The 24,832-nt window shown below is 26.4% G+C and overlaps 2 protein-coding genes across 5 annotated transcripts; one reads left to right on the plus strand and one right to left on the minus strand.

Moving 5' to 3' along the window:
* Nucleotides 1-43: 43 nt before the first annotated feature.
* On the plus strand, nt 44-1,792 carry LOC122857976 (protein PFC0760c-like). The gene is made up of 4 exons (XM_044160559.1): nt 44-249; nt 380-645; nt 731-858; nt 948-1,792. Exons 1-4 carry the CDS (start codon nt 124-126, stop codon nt 1,745-1,747), a joined length of 1,320 nt encoding a protein of 439 aa, XP_044016494.1. The 5' UTR covers nt 44-123; the 3' UTR covers nt 1,748-1,792.
* On the minus strand, nt 1,669-17,951 carry LOC122857982. Of its 4 annotated transcripts, XR_006374273.1 has the most exons (13): nt 17,724-17,951; nt 16,723-17,021; nt 15,855-15,987; nt 15,715-15,780; nt 14,469-15,091; nt 14,127-14,368; nt 12,988-13,139; nt 12,704-12,897; nt 8,620-9,058; nt 8,308-8,456; nt 6,005-6,165; nt 3,454-3,538; nt 3,359-3,383 (listed from the first exon to the last, which is right to left on the minus strand). XR_006374273.1 is itself a non-coding variant. In XM_044160576.1 (8 exons), the coding sequence occupies exons 1-8, from the start codon at nt 3,708-3,710 to the stop codon at nt 2,188-2,190; spliced, it is 819 nt and encodes a 272-aa protein (XP_044016511.1). In that variant the 5' UTR covers nt 3,711-3,735; the 3' UTR covers nt 1,942-2,187. The 4 variants fall into 4 exon arrangements, 1 of the variants encoding a protein (XP_044016511.1); XR_006374271.1 differs by lacking the exons at nt 3,359-3,383; nt 3,454-3,538 and adding an exon at nt 4,123-4,302; XR_006374270.1 differs by lacking the exons at nt 6,005-6,165; nt 8,308-8,456; nt 8,620-9,058; ... (6 more) ...; nt 16,723-17,021; nt 17,724-17,951 and adding exons at nt 1,669-1,754; nt 2,024-2,241; nt 2,407-2,549; ... (2 more) ...; nt 3,032-3,178; nt 3,621-3,735 and having other exon boundaries at nt 3,271-3,383.
* Nucleotides 17,952-24,832: the final 6,881 nt, after the last annotated feature.

Raw genomic sequence — 24,832 nt, forward strand, 5'->3', positions numbered from 1 at the left:
ATTTTATTTCCAGTTATTTCATTTTGTTTTTTTTTTTTTCTTTTATTCTTTTATATATATAACATAACGAATGTGAAAATAATGTTTTAACCTCAGCAAAATTTGAAATTGAATAGTAAAATTATGTCACAAATCTGTCCCAGTTCATCGCATCAGCTTGCGGCTGCAGCGTTGGCATTTCATCGTGCACGAAGAAAATTTATCCAAAATCCTTGCCAACTTATTCACTTGGGACATGAAGATTTAAAGGTAAAAAATTTTTAAATTGCGAGCAAACGAGAGAGAGAGAGAACGAGAAAAAAAAAAATATTTAAAATATTCGAGGTAATGTAATTGGTAAAACGACGAATGTTAAATTATTATTTTGATTTGATTGAAGAGTATTCAAACGAGCAACAAAACTGAAAATAAATTGACAAGACCAAGGACTGCTTCTGGATGTAGAAATTCCACAGAGACTACACTGGATGTTAAATCAGTTAATGGTACTGGTGACTGTTTTGATACTGTGCCAAGTACAACAACGACAACGACAACGACTACTCCAACTCCAACAACAACAGCAACAACAACAACAAAAAAGATGACATTTGATGATGGTAAAGTGTTGGAAAATAACGAAGAATTCAAAGATGCCAAAGATAGGTATAATAGGTATACCTACATAACATCTCAAGGGTTTATTTTATTTTTTATTTTTATTATCACATGAACTTTTCAACTTATATAGTTTTGATAACAACTCGTTACAAGTATATAAAAATAAAAATTGTTCCTGTTATCACAAACTAAAAGTAAATAATGAAAAACATAAAAGTTCACTCAATTTATTATCCAACGATGGATTTATAGAAAATTGTAAGTTAAATTATAATTAAAAAAATTCAATAAATAAATTATTGTTATAACTTGAATTTTTAAAAAAATATTATCAATAATAATTAAAGGTGTCAGTGATGAAGATGAACCATTATTATGTGATTTTTCAAAAAAACTTTATGAATGGGAGTGTAGAGCACGTCAAGAATCTTTAATGAAGACACAATATTTTCAAAAACGAGTCATAGAATTACAAAGAGATAATAAAAATATAAAAAATTCCATTAATCAAAAATTATCATCTAGGCATCATTATTGTCATTGTAATGATTGCCAATTTGATTATCAAAAATCTCAACTTTTGAATGAAATACGTTCTAATTGTTCTACAATGTCAAAAGAATCATTGAACCCATTAAAAAGACAACTAAAAAATTATTCAAATGATATTAAATTCATTGATAATAATTGTTGCAAAAGCCAACGACATTGTTTGCCAATCAAAGAAGTTGATCATGAAGATAATAAAGATGAAGATGATAGTAATGACGACGATGATGACAATGATAATGATGATGATGATGATGATGATGATGATGATGATGATGATGTTATAAATAATATAAGAATAATAAATCATAAAGATTCAGTTGATATTTTAGTTGAAAAATACAAGTGTCAAAAAATTAATGACAATGTATTAAAAAAGAATAATGAATGCATATTATGTAAAAAAAAGTTTGTTCATTTGATGTCAGATCAAACGACAAAAGAATGTAAAATCTTTGAGGATTGTGAGACGACCTGTTGTACTCAAAAAAACCAAAGTTCCAACAAGTTGGGCGATCAATTGAGACAAAAGTGTCTCAGATCACGCCTGACCTCATCCGGAATTTGTTGTTCTAATGAAAAACCATTAACGGATTAAACGACCCCTGAAAAAGTCAATAAAACAATTTAGTAAAAACTAAAACGATTCATCTTTTTTTTTTTTTTTTTTTTGTTTTTCATTTTATTTGTTGAATTATTTATTTATTTCTTTTCTTGAATAGATAAAATTTTATTTAATTTAAATTTACTTTTTTAGTTGTCATTTAATAATAAAATAATATCAATGATTAAAATGTAAGTATTTTATTTTTATCATGAATCACTTAATTCACCGTCTGGTTTGAATAAAATTTAAATAAAATATTATATTTACCGTCAATATTAAAATTAATATTTTATATACTTTAAAGTACTTTTTAGGAGAAAATTTTGATCCATTCAAGCGTTCTTTATGAGTATTAAAAAGTTTTTTTTAGATGCCTTAGCGATTCCCTGTGCCAAACTCTGTTGAAATTGCTGGGTTTCGATGAAACTTTTTTAAAAAATTTTTGATGCAAGCTGTCGAGTAGATCGATACTTTCTAAAAGCACTCTTTAAAAAAATAAAATACATTTAATACAAGATAATAAAATATAATATAAATAAATTATGATTGAATAAAAATTTTGATAAATGAAGTAACATTAACACTGATTTATTATTTTTATTTAAGTTTTTTTTGTTTTTTTATTTGAAAGGTAAATGATTGTTTAATACCTGAATAATGACAGCAGCACGATTGGCTTGTTCCAGTGTTACATTATATTCATCGTAAATCATATTTAACCCAGTGACAGCTTGAATACCTTCTTTTACCCTTGCAAATCCATTCTCCCTCAATTTTTTTTCATCTTTTTCATCTGCATCAAATAAAAGTGTAAAGTATGACTTTAATATTGTCGCAAATCAAAAAGAAAACCCCAATTTTATGTCAATAAATCTTTGATTTTTCTTATTTTTTTTACTTTGTGATTTATTTTTTTTTTTTTTTTACCTTCTTGTAAGTTTATTTTGACGTTTTTTTCACAGTAACAGAAGCAATAGGCTGACTAATGAAAAAAAATAAATAAAAACTTTATTTGAAAAAATGAAATTGGAATAAGATGAAACTGGGATTTACTGGAATTGAAGTAGCTGTCTCAAATATTTGTTTTTTTGTAGATTTTACTTGAATTTCAATTGTATTTGTTGCTCCAATTTCATCTTTCGATTTGTCGATTTTCAGTCTTTCACAGTGCCCACGAAAAACGGACTTGTCATTTTAAATAAAAAAAATTCTTTTTATTTTTCTTTTTTTATTTTTTAGCAATAATATAAAAACTATTTCTATAAAAAAACATACCTGAATTTTTATTGCAGCTTTATTCGCAGTATCAACAGAAGTGCCAGTAGATTCTAAAATTTTCCTAATTGATAATTGGCTTTCACGATCAGATATTCCAGTTGATGATTGTCCATTTGTTCCATACAAAAATTTTCGAAAGCATTGCTAAAAATTAATTAAAAAGTCATGTCAAATAAATCATATATATTAGAATATAAAACAAACTAAAAAAAAAAAAAAAAAAATTCAATATAAACCTGCAGCTTTGATATACTCGCAGCAACAAGGTCCATTTTGAGTCCACATTTTTGAAGAATATTGACAATACATTCACTTCCAATTGTAATATCATTCACCACACTCACAGCAACTGAAAATAAAATAATTTTTATCAACATGTAATTGACAAATAAAAATTAATTAATAAAAAAAAAAAAAACCTTTAGCATTTTCACGAGTGACTAAAAGTGCATCAACATAATTAGCAATAAAAATATAAATATCATCCGGTTGAGAGCGCAAAACCTGCAGGAAAAAAAACAAAATATTTATCAGTTAATTAATGGAAAATTGATGTATTTTTTTTTTAACGAAAAAATCAGTGTACTTCACGTGAAATATCACTGCACAATTCACGTAATCCCTCGGGGATATTGAACACATGTTTAGCGCCATGCTCCTGAAACATGTAACTCATTTTTATTCTGTCACTTCAGGCTCAATCAATGGCCCCACAACCAAGGCTATGTAATTTTTTATTTATTTTTTTTTCCCCCAAGTATTCATTTGTTTTTATAAAATAATTAATAAATATTATTAATTATCTTTATGAAAAAAGCTATATTGAAGTTATTGATTGAATATAATTTTCTTTCTTAAACATTGTCTTCTTTTTATTTTTATCCTAATCCACCAAGATTGAATTTCTTTAATCCTCTTATAAAATATAACTTAAAATATATATATAAGCTGATTAAAAATTAATAAATTAATTTAAGTTATATTTTCATAATTAATTGAGTAAGATTAAAATTAAAATTTTTATATTATTTAATTTTTATTATATATTTATTTGATCACACAGATATAGAAGTAGTGATGATGATGGAGAGTTTGGAGTTTCTGTGGTTGAATGTGATGTAAATTTTAGCTCTGGGCCATATATTAGTTGTGAGTTGTCTTGTCTTTAGTATGGATCCACAAGTCCCTCGAGGTCGTCTATTAATTGGCTGGCGTTCGTTGTTGATGACAAAAGTAGATACAAAATTTGGATGAAAACACAATTCTAACTACAACATGAAAATTGTTGTTATGTTTGTAGATTTGTTTGTGTTTGTTGAATTAATTTATTTCACTAGTAACTAAATTAGTTATTTAAAATTTACCTATGTACTTGATAAATTATATATTTATATCTTGTTTAATATTTATTATTCTAATTTTAATAAATTTTTAAATGTGTTTAACATTGATAAGACTATGTAGTTATATATTTTATAATAAAAATTCATATATATTTATTTTATTCTAGTCTTTAAATGACAATGCACCAATTCTCATTCTCAATTTGATTCAACGAAGCTTTTTCAATATTCAATTCTTTCATATGTATTTTCAGTTTTAGTTTTTTTTTTTTCTTTTATTTTATTCGTATAATACTACGACAATAGTAGTAATGAAAAAATCAAGCATCAACTGGGCCTCCCGGGAAATTTTATTCATTCATTGCCATCAAAAAATCAGAATATCAATACCCAAAGCAATGTGCTCATCAGTTGAATTTTAATGAAAAAATGAATTATAACAGATAACAAGTATCATCACGAGATGAAAAAATTCGATTAAATGATAACGAAATAATTATGTCATCTAAAAATTTGTTTTATATATTATTAATATTATAATTAAGTAAAAAAAGTTAATTAATAATACTTGAAAAATATAATTTTTAATTATATTTTGTTTAAATCGTATGTTTGATAATATATTTTTGAGTAAAATATTTATTTGGGGTTGAGACAAGAGGGTTACTATGGTAATATCTTTGAAGACGGCCACCAGGTCAAAGTAACGACGTTACCAAGGTAACGAGCTGGGTGTATCATCAACCGTTGATAGTTAAATGTAAATGGTGATATTGGTCGAAGACCCCAAATGTCTTTGCACAGTTCAAGTATTTTTACTTTGAATGACAATGTAAATATCAACCTTTATCAACATTTGTTGAGGATATTCATCATTTAAATGATAAATTATACTTGGATAATAATTATAGTCTTTAACAATGATTTATAATTAAAATATTAAAATATAAAAGAATGAAAAAATAAATTGTTTTTTAAATTTAATTAAAAACAAGTACTACTGATGTTATTATTAGTTTTTTTTTTCTTTGAAATATTATCATAAATATGATGTATTAAAAAAAAAAAAAAAAAAAAAAATGGAGCAAAACCATCCAAATGATGGAAAGAATAATTTTCAAAGTCAAGAGGTAAAGTATACAACCCTTGACGAGCAACTGAGGGCACAACAACATCAACGACAAGTATTTCGAGGATAAGCACCAGTTCAACTGGTATATAAAAATAAAAAGTTTTTCAAACATGCTTGACCTATTTATCATTATTGTTGACATGGACAACATCTATTAAAAGCTAAGCTTTTAAGTTTATTAAAAAAAGAAAAAAAAAATTGATAAATAAGCTTAATAATTTTATAAATAAACTCGTGTATTTTTATTTTTAATTTTTTAAATAAAGATTAGTAGTTGCAACAATAAATGAATCAAAAAAAAAAGGTTTATCATCAACAATAATGAGTTTGCTTGAATATTCACCAAAACCTTTTCGTATATGTATATGAGTATTTGATAAATATTCCAAGAATCTACACAGTGTACTAGATATATATTTCTATCGAGACCATTAGCATATCCCTTTGTGTTATAGAAACCTGTCAGGCACTTGAAAACACGAGTGTTAATATTACCTGTGTGATGAGTCAGTTGAGCCTGGAACAAGGGCAATACTTGCTTGTAAGCCATCCTACAAGATATACCACTGACTGATGATCTAGCTTTCAAGGAGATCACGTGCCTCAAGGACGGCCTTTAGGATCGCCGACTCTTTAGATGTCTTCCAAGTAATTACCTTTAAAAAGAAAAAAAAAAAAAAATTAATTAAAATCAGATTATTTATTTATAATGAATGAAGCTCAAAGAAACAGTATTTTTTTTTTTAATTTAAATAATAATTAAAACACATTAATGAATGTTGACTGAGACAATTGAAAAAAATAAAAATAAAAAAACTTATGATAAGAGTAGAAAAAAAAAACAATAAATAAAAATAATATACATATACTAGAGTTTTAATCAATAATGTAAAAATACAAGTACTTTTAATTAGAGAAAAATTCATTTTTAAAAAACATAAAAGAAAAATATGTATATAAAATTTTTTTTATCAAGGTTTATAGCCAGTGAATGCTGGTGTTACCGTGATACCGTTGGCATATACAAGAACAAGTAAAGGTAATTTTATGATATGTTCTATAACACTGATAAACACCAATCTCGTTGTTTCTGGTTAAATTGCATATTCATAGAATTAAGAAAAGTGATAGTATAAATTTAATTTATACATCTATGAATATAATTATCTTTAATATTTTAATTGATAAATGTACATTGTTTTTATATAATAAAAATTAATTTTTCAAATTAAAAATTAAATTAAATCAGCAAGGACATATGTTGAAATATAAAAATTTAGTTTTCATTGTGTTGGTAAAGCTCAAGAGTCCAATTTAAATTTACAAGTCTCATGTGTCCAGTATACTTTAAGATTCACTTTTGAAATCTTTATTTATTTATTTTTTTTTTGTTCATTTTCAATTGGTAGAAGGATTTATTTACACACTGCAAATAGTTAATCTTTCGTTCGTGCAACTTGATGTGTACCAGTGAATGTCCAAAGTTATATTACGCGAAATAAATTTTACGCTAGATATATATGAAGTTTTTCATATATACAAGTATATATTTCTTTTTCATTTATAAAATTTATTTATTTTTTTTTTGCAATAAATATAATATTTGATATACTTGTATATATAAAAAAAAAATAAGGATTACTTGATAGTTGAATTAGGATGTAATCTGACGAATAAAAAAAAACTTGGAAAAAGATGACAGTGGGGTGGAAAATTGTACTTTAAAAGTAATGGACGTTGAGAGTGTCAATAAGGGATTACATCTCTTTCCCTGGCTTTATAACTCATATTGCTTTCTTGAAATGATGATCTAGTTATTTTTTTATATCCAAGTATATATAAATCGATGAAAAATAAATGTAAAAAAAAAAAACGATTCAATTAAATTATTAATAAATTATTTAAATCAATAAAAATGTGAAAATAATTATGAATTTAATATGCATTGCAATTGATATTGGATAAATTGAAAAATTTTAATGATCGTAATAAAAGTGAATTAAAATTTGTGGTTTAATAATGAAAATAAAGTTTAATTGTGGTATTTGTATGGAATAACAGTATAATGATAAATGCAACACCGAGCGTATATGGTTGAGTTTGTTTTATCAAAAAGGATTATCTAAATTAGCAGTTTCATACTAACACAATCGAATATTTACAACAAAAATAATATCATTTACATGGCCAAAAAATACGTAATTCGTTCACGTACATATTTGTTTTTTTAATTTGTTTTTTTATATTTTTATTTTAATTTATTAAATTTTTATTATTTTGTTTCTCTTGTTTTATACTGCTATCCTAAAAATATAAATCGAATTGTAACAAACGTGTACGCGCAATTTCTATGACACTCGTTGCCGGGATTATCTTTAGTGTGGTATCGATGAGCGTACTCGTATTCACCAAACACACTATAGGGAACTTTGTTTTACGAGCTTACATTGTCTCCACGCTAAATTGCATAATAAATTGGCTTTAATGTCGTGACATCGATCGTTCATCAAACCCGGGTTCCTGTCAAAACCATATCCCTATTCATACCCTTCACTGTTTATGTCAAATATATATATATTTTTTTTTTCATTTTAATTTTTATTTAGCTACCATGAAGTATATAAAATTTTAAAATTCAAATAAAAATAATAAACTCTCCAAATATATGTCAAAATTATAAAATAATAAAAATAACAATTAAATAAAAAATAAACATATCGTACAATTAGATAATAAACATATAAAAAATGAGCAATTTTAAAAATTAAACAAATATAATGAAAAAAAAAAAAAATTACCTCGAGTCAAGCAGTATGAAGTCTTGAGAAAGCTCATCAAAGTTTAGAGACATAAATCCCAGGAAAGAGGGTTGTTGAATCTCTTTTTTTTATATTATTATTATTACGTTTGCTATCTTGGATCCCATAAATTCCTTTTTGAAATTCAGCTGAAGATAAAAAAAAGAAAAAAAAGTATAATAAAGTAAAGAAAATAAAGAATTAAATTAAAGGTACAAAAAAAAAAAAAAATAAAATAATAATTTATTTTTAAATGAAAAGAAAAAAAAAAAAAACAAATGATAATTATTATAGTAATAAAAATAAGCTTACCTATACAAGTTGATAACAATGATGCTGAATGATGATGTCTTCCTAATTGATTCTTATTTTTCAAAGTATGTCAATGCACAATTTGAAAATGAATTTAACGCTTGGTCCGTTGACATCAAAGGAGTATGCGAGTGAAGTCACCTGGTAGGTATACCTCGATGTACACCATTTTATGTATATCCAACCAACAAGCTCAATGCTGCAAATGAGTATATTCCTTTTTGTGTGTGTGTGTTTGAATATGTTGAAGGTCCTTGATGAACGTTTCAACAAATTTCCAAAGGCACGTACTACACATACAGTGGTCACCCTCTTGCAATTTTCGTAAAAGCTCAACGCTTCAACTTTTGCCCTTTGGTACTCGGCTCCTTTTTTTTTTTTTTCATATTTTCAACTAAATCTGGTAAATACCCCTAATGTCCCATGTCATCTCGTCACTCTATAAAAAATTTAGTATATAATTGTTCAATTTTTATCATTATAAGTATTTATATTTATACTTTTTAAAAGTGTATACTGTTATGTATTATTATTTTGATGAATTAAATTTAAAACAAGTACTCATCAGCCGGAAACTGTGCCAACGTTATTCTGAGACTATTATAGAAAAAAGAAAAAGTAAATAAAGACAGTGAGTGAGAGAGAAAAAGAGAGTTGGCCTCAAAAAGGTCGACAGTTGTAGTCAGCTAGTATATTTTTCTTTGGGCTTTTTAATTAGTCCCAGTCATTAATTAAACACGGCCCACTCCTTCGGGCCGACTCGGCTCGTTGATGTCGACTGCTTTTGCTACACTTGAGGAATTTTAATTTTGCTGGCGTGTAAACACGCGAGCGCCAATTTATTTCACCACGGGGAGCTTTTTTTTTTTTTGAAAGGTATGAGGTTCAGAGAGAAAGAAAAAGAAATGAAAAATAAAATAAAAAAATATATAAAGGTTTTTAGGGTGTAGGTGCTATATCGTCGTTCATTTTGGGACTCGATTTACGGCTTTTTAGTGTACAATATACGAATGGGGAAAACCACGCTTTTAAACCAAGAGAGAATGGGGTGTCAAAATGCCACTAGAAATAGGGTGCCAAAGACAACGACCATAGGAATTTCAAAAATTAATAACAATAATAATAAAATGAAAAAAATGTCAATGTTTATAAAACATTATATACAGGAAAATAAAATAAAAAATATATATAAATTGATGATTTGATTCATTCAAGCAGATAAAAATACATTTTTTTATTTTTGCTCTTTCAATAATTGAAGGACAGTTATTTGCCACTTAAGCATAGTAAAATTTAAAGTGAAAATAAATTTGTAATAGTGAAAATATATATAGAGTTGGAAAGAGTTCTATTCAAATTTATTTTCCTGACAATCTCCGGTTCTTCCGTATGAGCGGTTTTTTAGTATATACATAGACATTGAAATCAGATGTTCCAATGAAAAGTGCAGGTAAAGATTGTACTAAGAAGTAACACTAGATAGAACAAAAAAAAAAATTGAAAAGATGAGGAAAATTTTTTTTATACATTTTTTTTATGTGCGCGATTCACTTGGCTTTTCCCGCGTCTTTTATTTCTCGAAGATTTCGAAATTCATTTCACGAATACGAACGGGAAATGAGCTCCTTCGCTTTCCTTATCCGCTTCATTTTTATTTTATTTTTTAAATAATTTTGTTTTATTTTATTTTTTTTTATTATCAGCGAACAAAGTTCCCTTCTTCTTCTTCGTTGGACAGACTGATTTTCTACTGTAGAAACGTGACTGCGTATAAATATGTCGATTCATAATAACACCCAATGAATACGCGATTTTTATATTCATAGAATATCTTTTTCGTGTCATTTCTACTGAATTGTCATGGAATAATAATTTCTTTTCGGTTTATTTTATTTTTAACGATAAAGTTGACTTATCAATTATCACATGTATAGATATTTTTTTAAAAATTTTATATTACCATCATTTGTACATGTTATAAATTATAATTGTACATTTGAATTAACTAAATTGTTTATTTAAGGTAAAGTGAATGTTGAATGGTGCTTTTATTTCACTAACAAACTTGCACATCGAATAAATTGTCATATCGAGCTGTTTTAACTAACAAAAAACTGGGTTATGCATATACTTGTTTAGCACATCGTTATATACAAAGCATATTTGCAATGTTGACTGTTATAAATTCTTGTTGCTTATACATACAACATTATTATTCAATAGTTTTTGATGTTTTACGACAAAGTAATTATTTTCATTTTCCTTTAATTGCAACATAAAATAATTTAATTACTTCTAGATAGATAATACGAAATAATGTGAAAATAAAAAACAATTAAAATTATAAAGCTAAAATACTCGAAATTTTATTACTATTTTATATCTTTTGTTTATTTTTTTTTTAAATAAAATTTATTTTTACCCTTACAAGTGTTACTATACTTTTAAACACGACGAAGCATTCAAAAAATTTGTCTGCAATAAAACCACGATAACAGAAATAAAAACAATTGAATAGAAATTGAAAAAAAAATAATAGCAACAGCAAAACAAATAAAAACAACATGTATACATATGCATTGTTCCATGATGAATTTCAAAACTTAGTTATTTTGCTTTGTTAGTTGACTCAATTTACTTTTAATTTTGAATACAAAAAACTAATTTTCCTGAGGAAAAAAAATGTTTATATATATAAAAAGAAATGCTCTAAAATTACCGATGCAATTAATTGAAAAAGTTTCATTTAAAAATAAAATATCAAATAAACTGTGTTTGAGAATATTAAATTAATCAGCACTTGGATTATTTTTTTTTTATCATATTAAATTGTATTTTCAGAGCATCAAAGAGATTATACTCATGGGAATTTTTCATTTTGATATTTTCAACGCGTATATAAAATATTAAAAAAAAAAAAAAAGCTATGCATATTTACATTGAATGAAAATAAAAAAATTGCAAAAGTTTTTTGGCCTGTTGAAGGTTTCAGCAATGACAAAATGGAGCATTAATGAAACGAGCTATGTGATGTACATAAAAAACAAATATGAGGTATTTTGATGAGGTAAAATGAAATATATATATAACTAAAGATGGCTCTATCTCTATGCAAAAGGTTGCAATTATGTCGTAGCTGCACTTTATTGAATTTCAACTCTGTTAATGTTCTCTTTTTTTTTTATTTTTTTTAATTTTGTTTTAACGCGTCTCTTTGAACTGTTGGAGGTAGACCACTGTCACAAAATGAAAAAAAAAAAAAATAATAATATATATAGCTCGAAAAAAAGAGTAAATGGATCGTCAGGTTTTTTTTTTTTTTGTAAACTCTTTCTCTTTTGTTCATTTACTATTTTTTATTTATTTTAAAATCACACAGGCTTGTCCTGCGGCGTAACCGACTAACTGGCACATCGACGACTTTTGATTTGTGTATTTTTCCCTTCGATATTCCGTATATAAAATTTTTTAACGAGCCAATTGTTTCCACTCATATTTGCCCTTCACGTTGAAAAGCCAATTATTACTCATTCAAATACGAATATAAATATAAAAACAATAAAAGAAAAAAAAAAAGTTTTTTTATCAAACGAGTAAATCACGTTTGTATCATTTTTTAGTTTTACAAACTGACCTTTTATTAGAAACCGGCAAGCCATAGAAAAACGCAAAAAAAAAAAAAAAAACAAATTAAATAAATATTTTTAAAAAAAGTCAGACAGTAGCTAGACTGAAAGTAAATGAAAAAAAAAAAAAATGATGAAAGACAAGAAAAAAAATATATAGAGACAGATATATAAATGTGTAGAACAAAAAAGATTATTACGTGGACTGTGAAAAGCCTGGGTTCAAAAAAGACTGGGAAAAGTAGACGAAATGAAAACAGAGAAACGAAAGATGAGAACAATGAAATATAAAGGGGAATAAATAAAGAGATAGGTATAAATCGGACGACTTCACGCGACAAAAAAGTTTTCGTAATGCAGTAGTGGCGTACCAGATTCCAATTACAAGAATACAAAGGCACAGCCGACTACATTCAAAAGACTTTTCTATTTTTTATTTTTTTATTTTTTGTACTCACGATAGTCACTCGTTTGTCCTCACAAAACGAGAAGAAATGTCGCGGGCACAAGAGATCAGCTTTGTCTTAATAGATTGGGTTTTTCAGATGAAGTTTTTTTTTTTTTTTCCAAAGAAAGTCATTGAATTTTTTTTTTTTTATCAAGTATCCGGTGATCAAGATGATGAAGAAAAAAAAGTTTTCTATGAAATGAACTGTGAAGAAAATTTTCAAGAGTTAATTCAACAAGTTTTTTATGGATTCTAACTTTTTAATTTTTAATTTTTCTATTTTGTTTTTCTTACCATGTTGAAGAGTGGTGTTTAATGGTCATCTAATGTTGCTCATACTACCATGTTCCATAAGGTAAGAAGCTATATCGCATGCATAATCAAACAAATTTTTCATGTTGGCAAATTTGTAAAATTAAGTCAACGTGATTCAGTCGTTAGTAAATCTGTAATACAAAAGTATATGTTTTAAAATTTATAAAACATGTTAATTTTTATTTTTTCGCTGTAGTATAAAACTACATATTTTTTAAATACTAATGGAAACACTCACATAACTTTTACTTTAAATGTTATGAACAATTCTAATTTCATTGTAAATTTGAAATGCTTTTTTCTTATTATTCAAATAGTTTAAAAAAAAAATAAAAAATACAATACATACACATATATCCGTTTTAAAAAATGACTATAAAAAGTGAAAATCTTTTGACTATATTTGCCAGTTGACGAGGCAGAAAAAGACGTTAAATTTTATAATGGTACTTGAACTTTCTTTTGTAATCGCTTTTCGTTTTAATTTTTTTTTATTTTTCAACTCACTTATATATATTAAGTATTTTTTAAATTTAATGCAAAGTAATTTAAATATATTTTATTTTAGAGCATATATAATAAATATATGTATATACTGTACAACTTTTTGCTTGATAATTGTTGGAGTACAGTGTGTGTATATCAAGAACGAGCTTTATATATACAGTGAGAAAGTTGGGGTCAGACAAGGTAGGCGTTTGACGATGGGTTTGTTGGTTGCATGGAAGCAGAGCAAGTTGCAAGTGAAGGTCTGCGGTTGTGCCGACACCAAAATTACTGGAGGGTGAGAGTTAATGGAACCTCAAGAGAAGTAAAGAGAAGTAAAGAGAACTCAGAGGTACGTTATATGTTGGTGAGTTAAGACGAACATCACCAAATGAACTGACCAGTTTGTCGAGGGGCTTTTCTACAAAATATACGTAAACTTTGATACAGTTCTCAGAAAGGACAGAATTTTGATCAACTACCAACTCTGTATTATTTAAACAACTATTTGAAATACAATAGTACTTGTCAAAAACAAGCTAAAGTATTAATTTAATTCTAATCAACTTTAACTGATTACCATTTTTATTAATCAAAGTTGAAATAATAATAAGTATAGCTTGCGTACATACCAAGCCAAGTTGATGTATTGATGAAAATGAATTTTATGAATTAAATTTATTATTCAATTTTTTAAATTCATTAGCAGCAGCCACCATGATTCATTGAATTTTTATTTGTTCCACCGCAACATTCACCATTTCTCTTTTGGTGATTTCTTGGGAAGCAAGATTTTCCACCAGATGAACCAGCACAGCTGTATATTTTACCACAAGAATGACCACCACATCCACCTTGGACATTGCTAGACCGACTAATATATCCAGACAAAGAAAAATTTAAATACTATGAATTTTATGTAAAATGTAAAAAAATATTTTTATAATTTAACACAAAGTAAACACAAAACTAACTTGTTGGTTCTTTGAGAGCTACAATATCCACCTTGTAGTTCTTGTGGATTATGACTGGAAGCTTGACCGTTAGATACACTACTACAAGGACAATTGCCCTTTGCACCTTTATTCCTTTCCTGTCTCTGGGGTTGTGTTTGCCTCTGGGATATAGTTTGTTGATGTTTATAAGAGCGACAATATGGTGATGGTGATGGTGGTGTTGATGCTGCTGCTGCTGAAGTTTTTGTTGATCTCAATGCACAAGGTGATAAGTTACTTGATTTTTTTGATGAACAACAGCAACTACCACCACCACCACCACGAGTATTTCCACCACCAGCAAGACGACAATATTTATTATTTTTATCATTTTCAATAAATTTTTTAAAAGTATGTTGTTCACTTGAACTACTTGTTGGTTTTCTATTTTCAATAAAATTGCTACAGGCATTTTGGCTTCCCTTTGAGTCACTTTCACGACAGTAACTACGACATTCTGTTGGCTTTCTTGAATAAACCTCGGTGAAACTTGTTCTTGACATTTCTTCCAAGAATGAAGTTTGTGTGTTGGAAATTTTACAAATCTCTAGAAGAGATTCATTACCACTACTATGCAGCTTTGCTCCATTAGTGGTTTGAAACTTTTTTAACCAACAATTTAAACAAAAAAATAAAATGATTAATATCGTATTTTATGTTTGAATAGAGAAAAACAAAAAAATATAAAAAAATAAAAAGAGACTAGAACATATTATTAAAGTTGGATGGAGAAAAATTTTTATATAAATTATCGCAACTGTTCTAAAGACATTGATCACCTAAACCTTGTTCATTTTTTAATGTGTCAATTTTGCCAGAAAGCGAGTTGTTTTATTTTTTGCAAAGTTTACCACAGTAATTTGTGCATCTGTGATTCATTGTTGGCTCGTTTTGATGTATTTTCATGTTACTTTGTCTCGAGAAAAACATACTACCTACTTTTTCAATAGATTTATAAATACTAAGAGAAATAAAACCTCAATTTATTTTTGAGATGAATTTATCCCACCGAGAAAACAGATTGACATTTTACAATATTGAATATTATTATCAGATATTTGACTTATTTTTTTTTCTTATTTTCAAAAAACTTTATACTGTCAATACTTTATACTGTCAACAGAATTTTTTTTCTTTCAAAATTGTTATTTATTAATATTAAATTATTGATTTTATTATTTGTTAAAGTGTGAGAATTGTTTATTTTTGATTATTTTTTTCTTACTTGTATGAATATTTCCTTTTTCTCTTTATCCGTTGAATTGGTTTCTTGAAGAATGTGATCTTAAAACTGAAAAATAAACATCTCATATTATTATTATTATAATTATTATTCTCATTTTTTATGTAGAGAGATGAACTTACCCAGCAGCTTGCTCAGCTTTTTTTTTTTTTTTTTTCTTTGACTCCAGCAATATGTAAAATCCTTGGATAAATGTTTTATTTTTTTTTTATGTTACAGATGGTAGTCATACCTTTTGGTGAATGCATTTATTTCCTGCAGAGTTTGAATTTTAAAAATGAATTTTAAATTTTATCGATAGACATAAAGATCTTTGGTTGACAAATCAATCTTATTATTTTGTTGTCTTTGAAATTACCTCATGAAATTCAAATAAATAATTCAAGTTAAAATGAAATTCCCGATATTGATATTATTATTATTATTTTTTTTTAATGTTGACAATGCCAAAATTATTATAAATTTATGTTTATTTAATTTTTTATTATTTTACTAAAAATTTTAATTTAATTTTGATTTATATTATTTTTTATTGGTTAACTGGGTCGAGACACTTTAAAAATAATAAACAAGTGAATAATATTAAATATTAAAAAACCCGAAATGTAAAGATTAATGAATGTAAAGAAAAAAATATTTAATTTACAAGTTTAATGAATTTTTTCTTTATGTTTTAATCGATAAAATTTTTTTTTTTCCTAGAGTTTAAATTTCATTATTATCAAATGTACGAAAAGTCTTTTATTTTTTTTTCAATCACAGTCTCATCTGCTAGTACTCTCACGAATTTTAAATTTCCCATATTTAATTCTCTTGAGCTTATTTTAAAGCATCCTCAAACCATTTAAACTTAATACTTTTACTTACGACTGAAAAAATTCTTAAAATATTGATCTTTAAAATTACGTTGAATTTTATTTTTTACTTCTATTATTTTATATAATATGTTATTTGATAAAAAAAAAAAAGAAAAATGATTTTTCACATTACCGAGTCAAACATGAGATCGTATGATTTTTCGAAAACTTGATGATTGATGATCCACGTGAGCCAATGTGCAATCCAAGTTATTCACACATCATATAAGAACTGGCCAGTATACGTTTTTCCAATGTAAAAAAGTCTATTGGAAAAGGTAAAACACCTCTTCATCCATTCGTAAATCAAATAGTCCTCATTCGTCCTTCTATATTTCCCATTTATCTCCTTTCACCTTTCCGCAATCGTGACTCACGATTCCAATTGAAGAGTTTGCCTTCCAACACGTGCTTCGTATTTTAATCACAATTCTAGAAGTAAGAAAAAAAATAAATATTAAAAATGAAATCAATTTCCATTTTTTTTTTATTTAAAAAAAAAATTAAACAAAAATTTATTCATGCGCATATATTATCTAACTGAGTCTTGAAGTGAATATATATATATATATTTTTTTTCCCTTTTTTTTATGTAAAAATAAAATGAAATGTAAAAAAAAAAAATAAAAAATAAAAAATCTATTACGTTTGAGTAAAAGTTCTTTTTTTTTTTTTTATTCTTCTCAACTACCCTTGACTTAATTTTATTTTTTATATCGAGCTTCAAGTACTGTAGAGAGTGTTCTGAGCATTACAATTTTCTGCTTGAAATCTTTGGTCAGCTTCGTCTTGAATCGATCTTTTTAGGGATAAAAGACGCTTTCGTACAGTGAAAGGATTGAGTCAAATGAATCATTGTAGCGAATGATAAGATTCAATGAAGTATATTTCTTATTTTATTTTTTGTCTTTTTTATTTCCTCCAAGAATACTTATTTCCACCTGATTAAATCGTCGTTGTTGCTACTGAAGTGATTAAGGGCCAAAAAAAATTCTTAAACGCACAGTAATTATAACTTTTTTTCCTTCTTTTTTTTTTGTCGTAATTAAAGTTTAAATAAGTTTAGTTGAATCATTTAAGTATTCTTTTAAATATTTATTCAAAAATTTAAAAAATGTCATAATTAAATTTTACCTGTGATGAAATATTTCATGTGTCCATGTGTACATGTAATTTTTTATGAGTTTTTTTTATATATTTTTTGTTAGTGGTAGCCAGCATGTCATCCAACAACGTTTATGTACACATACTAACAATTTTACGTTATTCTCCACGTAATTTTTTTTCATCTACTCGTACTACAGCTACATGCCTGGGCAATATAGTGGTGACCATAGCTGTTTCTTTTCCCTCTGGACAACGTGATACCTGTAAACAGAAATAATAAAATAAAAATTTTCGAGACCACGAACACGTACCATGTTGACATTCTTTCCAGATGACATTAATGACATTAAAATTAAAACAAACGGATTAAAAATTAAAAAGAAAAAAGTACCAACATTTTTGTGGTATTTAAAAAAATAATAATAAAATGTATTTAATGATACCAATAAGATTGTCAATTAATTATTAAATTGAGCAGTCAAAATTTTACATAAAATAATAATGCAAATTTTTTTTTTCTGAATGTAAAAGCAAATGATAATAATAATATATGAGTTACTATCACAAAGTGAATATGATAACAAAAGAAAATGAGGTAAAAAAAAAAATATAATAATAACAATTAAAATCCAGTGGAATTTTAATCACTTGAATGTGAATTTCAGGAAACGTAAGGGTCATGCATTTGTAAGGCTGTATTCCCTTGGGGTACTTTTGACACTTAGGTACATATTCTGACACCCAGGTTGGTTTGTTAGAAAGTCAGTGAAACATAAGAAGCAGGTTTCAACGTTGCCCCAGAGACAACTGAGAAAAAAATACACATATCCTTGGTCACAATGCCATGGTAATTCTATTTTTTTTTGTCAGTTATTTTTGTCACTCAAAACAGTTATCGTTAAATTTTATTTTAACTGTACAATGTTGCTAAACATTTTTATTTTTACATATAACATATAATACGTTTATTCTTTCATATAAAATTGTATATTCAGTTGTTGGATATGTGTCAATGTTTTTTTTGAAAATATAATAATGTTGAAAACAAAAAAAAAAAAAAAAAGATGAAATAAACGAGTTTTATGCTAGGCTTGATACTAAAAAAACTGTTTTGTTTTGTATATATTTTCAACTTAATTGATAATTAAAATATTTCAATTGTTATTATGACAATACTTGACAAAACAAAACAATACTGATAAAATAAATTTACTCACCAAAAAAAGATCAAGGTCAATCATTTTTGTCCAATCTTTAATGCTCATCACCCAGTTGCTGATATATCCACTTTATTTAAAAAAAAAAACAAAATATTAAAATTAAATCATAAACAAAGTTAGCTTTTTTTAATTACTTACGTGATAATTAAATATAATAAAATAGATAATTAAATTGCTCGATCTGAATCACACAGGCATAGATACAATGGCAATTTTTTTTCTCTCTCATACAGTATGAGGTTATGATGCCAAATTAATTTTGAATATTGGCGTCGTATGGTTGGTTAATTTTTCGCGCTCTTCTCCTCGGTCGGTAACATATTAATAATAATAATAATAATTAAATTTTGCGAATTCCGCCATTTGCAATACTTCCCCTGAATTACCCCCTCTGGCGCGCCATTACAGCTCAGCGAGCTTGGGGAAAGGACGCTCTGCGGGATATAAACTTTCGTCGTATTTATATACAATTCATAATTAATAATCAATTAAAAATATATAATTATCTTAAAGCTTGTTATCCAAAAAACCTGTTGAAGCACAAATATTTATTAATCCAGGTAATTACTTGATAAATTTTTACTCCAAAAAAAAAAAAAAAAAAAAAAATGACGTCATGGCTTGGGCTGTTGATTTTGGTCGCTCTTGTTTTATATTCACGTCGAGTATGTGTCATAAATTATTATAAATTTTTTTTTATTATTTTAATCTAAATTTATAAACAATTAATTATAGTAATGTTCGGAGTGATAAATAATTATTTTTTATTTTATTTTAATGGTGTTGAGCTTTTCTATGCATATGTGTGTGTGTGTGAGTTGGCGTCCCTCACACATTCATACATCTTCCCATCATCGTCGACAGATATCTGTGTGTTTTAAATTATTATTTTTATGTTTATTCTAATTATTTCACATTAACATTTAATAATACTATTAGTTAACTAATTTTTGTTTTATTGTTTTTTTTTTAATAGATTGTTGCTGTTTTTCGAACGCCAAAACCCAAAAAAAAAATGAGCCGATCCTGCTTCGTCTTTTGAATCCTGTCTGACTATCTTTTGACCTAATGTATGTATTTTTCTCATTTTTATATTTATTCTTATTCTATTTTATCTATATCGAATATTATGGATCTTGAATAACCTTTCAATTAATTTATTAATTAAAAAAAAAAAAAGTGAGTTTTTGTGTCGGTGTTTTCGTATGTGTGCGTGTATAAGGTGATACACACACATACAAATTTTAGTATGAGTTTTTTTTTTTTTTTTGTTTTATGCGCCATAATTAATTTTGAATGTTTGCTTCTTATGGTTGGTTACTTTTTCGCGCGCTTTCCCCTAGGCTGGTCAAATAAAAAAAAAAATTAAGATTCTAGGGTGTTCTAGGGATTCCGCCATTTGCAATACCTCCCCTGGATTGCCCCCTCTAGCTCCACTATTACAGCTCGGCTAGCTTGGGGAAAGGACGCTCCGCCGTCTTCATATTTTCATCGTATTTTATATATAATTTATAATTAATTATCAATTATAAAATTATAATAATCTGATATTTTGATATATAAAGGACCTGTTGGAGCATAAATATATATTAATTTGATGGATTACTCGATTAATTTCTACTACAAAGAAAACGACGTCATGGCTTGGGCTGTTAACCTTGGCGGCTTCTGCTTCATATTTACATCACGTATGTATTATTGTTTATTATGAATTTCTATTATTATTTTAATCTTAAATTTATAAACAATTAATTATCGTAATTTTCGGAGTGATAAATATTTTTTTTTTTTATTTTATTTTAATGATGTTGAGCTCTCGTATGTATGTGTGTGTGCGTATATTTCGGAGTTGGCGTCCCTCACACATGCATACATCTTCTCAACTTCATCGTTTGTGTGTTTTATTTTATTATTTTTATGTGTTGATTTTAACATGACAAAATTTAATAATTAATTATTGTTTCTTTGTTTTTTTTTTATAGTTGTTGCTGCTGATTTTCGAAAACCAAAACCAAAAAAATAATGAGCTGATGCTGCTTTGTCTACTTGATCCTGTTTGACTATCTTTTCTCCTGATGTATGTATTTTCTCTTCTTTATACTCATTCTAATTCTAATTCTAATTTCATCTATATCGGTTATTATGGATCGTGAATAATTTTTTAATCAATTATTTGATTGAAAAATAAATCAAGTTTTCGTGTCGGTGTGATTGGCGTTCTTGTATGTGTGCGTGTATAAGCTCATACAACCCATACAAGCTTTACTATGAGTTTTTTTTTTTTTTTATGTATTATTTTTGTTTGTTAAAAACAATGAACGGTTTCGTTTGATTTTTCAAACTTCATTATACACGTGTTGAGAGGTATCATCATCATCAGCATATAAAAATACTAACAAACAAATACAATTAATATAATATATGTTGACGTGCGAAATGGAGACAAGACTTTTAATTTTTATTTTCAAAAAAATACGTATACAAATGGAAATGCAAAATATTTTTAAAATTGCATTTCATGCACCATAAAATGGTGAATTGAATTTAACGATGTTTTGTCGGTGATTGTTGTTCGGCACCAAAATTGAGTGTAACAACAAACAAAAAAAAAATTTTTTTCATACAAATATACATATCTATTGAATTTTTTTTTGTTCAACATTTTTATCGCGTGCTGGTTGACAATTGAATATTCATAAAATTGGATATGCAACATCGATTGATTTGTGATGAAATTTGCGTGTTGGTTGGAATTATCGATTTACGTTGATTTAACAAATGTCAAAGATACTCGGTTTTTATATTTAACAAAATGGAAAATATTTTTCTTGAGAATATGTACAAAAAAATTTTTTTTGTACATATAAAATGATACAAAAACTTTTTTTCAAAATGTTATATATAAAAAAAAAAAATAAAAGACGTCGTCCAAGAGTGGTGGCTCTTCAGACACCAGACCCCTTCATATATGAAATTCTAGTCATATATGAAACACAACCCTTCTTGTTTTTTCCCCCTTTTTTATTTATTTTTTATTTTTTCCTTGTTCTCTGCGACTGTGTTGCAAGTTATCTCACTTTGCCAAAGCACTTTGCGTCGTGTCATAGACACCTGTATTCTATAACATGTTAAAAAAAAAAAGTCTGCGTGTGTCGACACGATGCCGATTAACAAAGAAACCAAATAAGACTCAAAAAAAAAAAATATATATAAAATAACACGATAATATCAAAATAATTACAAGTATTTTTCTTTTCACTTTGAGTATATAATTCCGTATATAAATTGCCATAAAAGTAAACGCGCTAAAATTAAATGCAGCAAAAAAAAGTCATGTAAACATGAATATTATAAAGTTTTGTTTGACTTTTGTTTTATTTAATGCCTTCATGTTACATAAAGTAAAATTTAATACATAATGCGATACCAAAGTTTTTCAAGAGAGAAAAGATGTGTAGCTATGTATAGACATAGACATAAAAAGAAATAGAAAAACTTTTGTTTAGTTTTTGGCACATTTATTATTACTCGTGGAATGTAATAATACAACCTCAAGTCTCAACTTATTTTTTTTTGTTGTTTTAACATATTTTTAAAATTTTACTGCACCAGTTAAAATTAAAAAAAACTTTATTATTAATAAATTAGATAAATAGCAACAGTAAAAATATATTATTTCAATTTATCAAAACTTAAAAAATAGATAAAAACTTGATTTTGATTTTTGTTTTATCAAAAGTACCATCTTTTGAGTTTTTAATTTTATTTTTTTTTATTCTAAATTTTTTTTTTAGATTATTTATTTATTAAAAAACCATTTTTTTTCTTGAATAAACATCATTTTCTTTGTATTTGTTTTTAAACATCATCATAAAAATAAATACAAGTTTTTGATATTTATTATTATTATTATTATTTATTTGATGACAAAACATTGAGAAAAAATAAACAATTTTATTTCGGTTGTGTTTGCTTAATAACTTTTTACTGTATATACACGAGGTTTTGAAAATTTGTGTGTGTAAATATACATACTCGTGTACTTGTAACAAGTGTATTTTTCAATGGTTAAAATATATGTTATACATGTTCAAGGCAACGAGTGTTGGGTACACTTTACAGTAAATTCTGCTTTACTCGGCATTTCGATTTTCGAGATGTCGATGGGGGTATTGGATATCGATTAATGTGGACTCTTATTTTTTCACTGAAAATTTGTGGCCAATATCTTTTTTTCTATTTTATTTTTTCTTGATTTTTTTAGAATTTAATACTGACCTCGAACAGGAAAAAATACAATCAGCTTTACTGTTTTTTTTTTTTTTTTTTTTTTAAAACCTTATTCTTCGTTTTATCTTTTTCGTTATTTGATGAAAATAGTTGAGAATGATTATTATTTGAATGAACACGTATAAAAACTAGAAAAGTATATTCTTTATTTAATTTATTTAATTCTTCGTATGAAAAATTATTTTTATAAAATTAATTAAGTGAAGAAAGATTTAAAATTTTTCTGAAATTGTTTATAGTCTAGGGAATTAAGAAAGTTAGTAGTAGTTTGGTGTTTGTTAATAATTGATATATAATATATGCCTTAAATTATCGAGTAAGAATTTTAAAGTCCTTGTGTTTATACTGAGAGGGTTGGGTGAGGGTATGTTGTGAAATATGCGATACACAATGTTGGGATAGGAATTAGCCAAGAAGGAGTTAGTGCTTTGCTTCCAATCATCAAGTCTTAACTTACACAATATACATGTATACATTGCATTACCCTCATCTGATGAACGCTCATTACCAAAAATTGCTTATTAAATTAATATAATATATTTTTGAAAAACACTAAAAAACTTGAACCCCTTAATTTTTTTTATACCCTGAATATAATAATTTTTATATCCAAGAAAATAAAAAAATAAAAAAAAAATAACTCTATCTCAGCCTTAGTAATAAGATGACTTAAAAAAAAAAAACAAATTTTCTAGCTATTTAATTTAAAAAAAATAAAATAAATAGCTTGAATATTTTTGAATAAATAAATAACAATAAATTTATTTTTTATTAAATTGTTTTTTCATGTTGAAAAAATTGCACAAATTTATTTATGAAAAAAAAAAAATAATAATCTTGTTTTTCAAATATATATTACGTATGTGAATTGTAATAGATATATATTTTTTTTGCCAACTGTGACATAAGCGATTTTTCATGACGTTGAATATTTGAACGTGTCTCATATGAATGCTAGACTAGACAGATGAATCTATGTGTATATATATAAAGTTTATAATAGTCCAGAAGTACCTTGGGTAGGATTTAATATAGTGCTCTAGCTCTGCGGTGAAAATCCCATCAAACTTTACGCTTGGGGGCACGCGTATATATATTTCGAGACCTGTCGAGTATATATATATACTTCATACATTATAGTATGTGTGTTGTACACATGTATATACAATTTACCTTAAAGCTATATGTAGCCAAAAATTTTCGGTTTGTGGAAATGCCTTTAACGGGTCCAGAAGGGAAAAGTGGTTTGGACATCTCATGGGAAATAACCTTGAGCCATTTTACTATTCAAAGTATAAAAAGTCAATTCAAAAATATTTCAAGAAATTAAACCTTGACGTTGTTTCAATGTTTGAATATTTTTAAAAAAATTTTATTTCACTTTTTTATCATATTTTTATCATAATTAATATTCATGTAAAATAATATTAATTATCCTTTTAAATGTGATATATTCAGACTGTAAATTCACTGACTAATTAATTGATATATTCAATGTGATTCAATTGTGCTGATGAAGATCTAGGAGAGATGAGTTAAAGGGGTCAATAAATGGTAGGCAAATCGTACAATTTTAGCCAAGGTTTGAGCTGTAGACAGAGTTGATAGATAGATAGATAATCAAGA

This window comes from Aphidius gifuensis, linkage group LG1 (assembly GCF_014905175.1).
Source record: "Aphidius gifuensis isolate YNYX2018 linkage group LG1, ASM1490517v1, whole genome shotgun sequence".
Classification (NCBI taxonomy): Eukaryota; Metazoa; Arthropoda; class Insecta; order Hymenoptera; family Braconidae; genus Aphidius; species Aphidius gifuensis.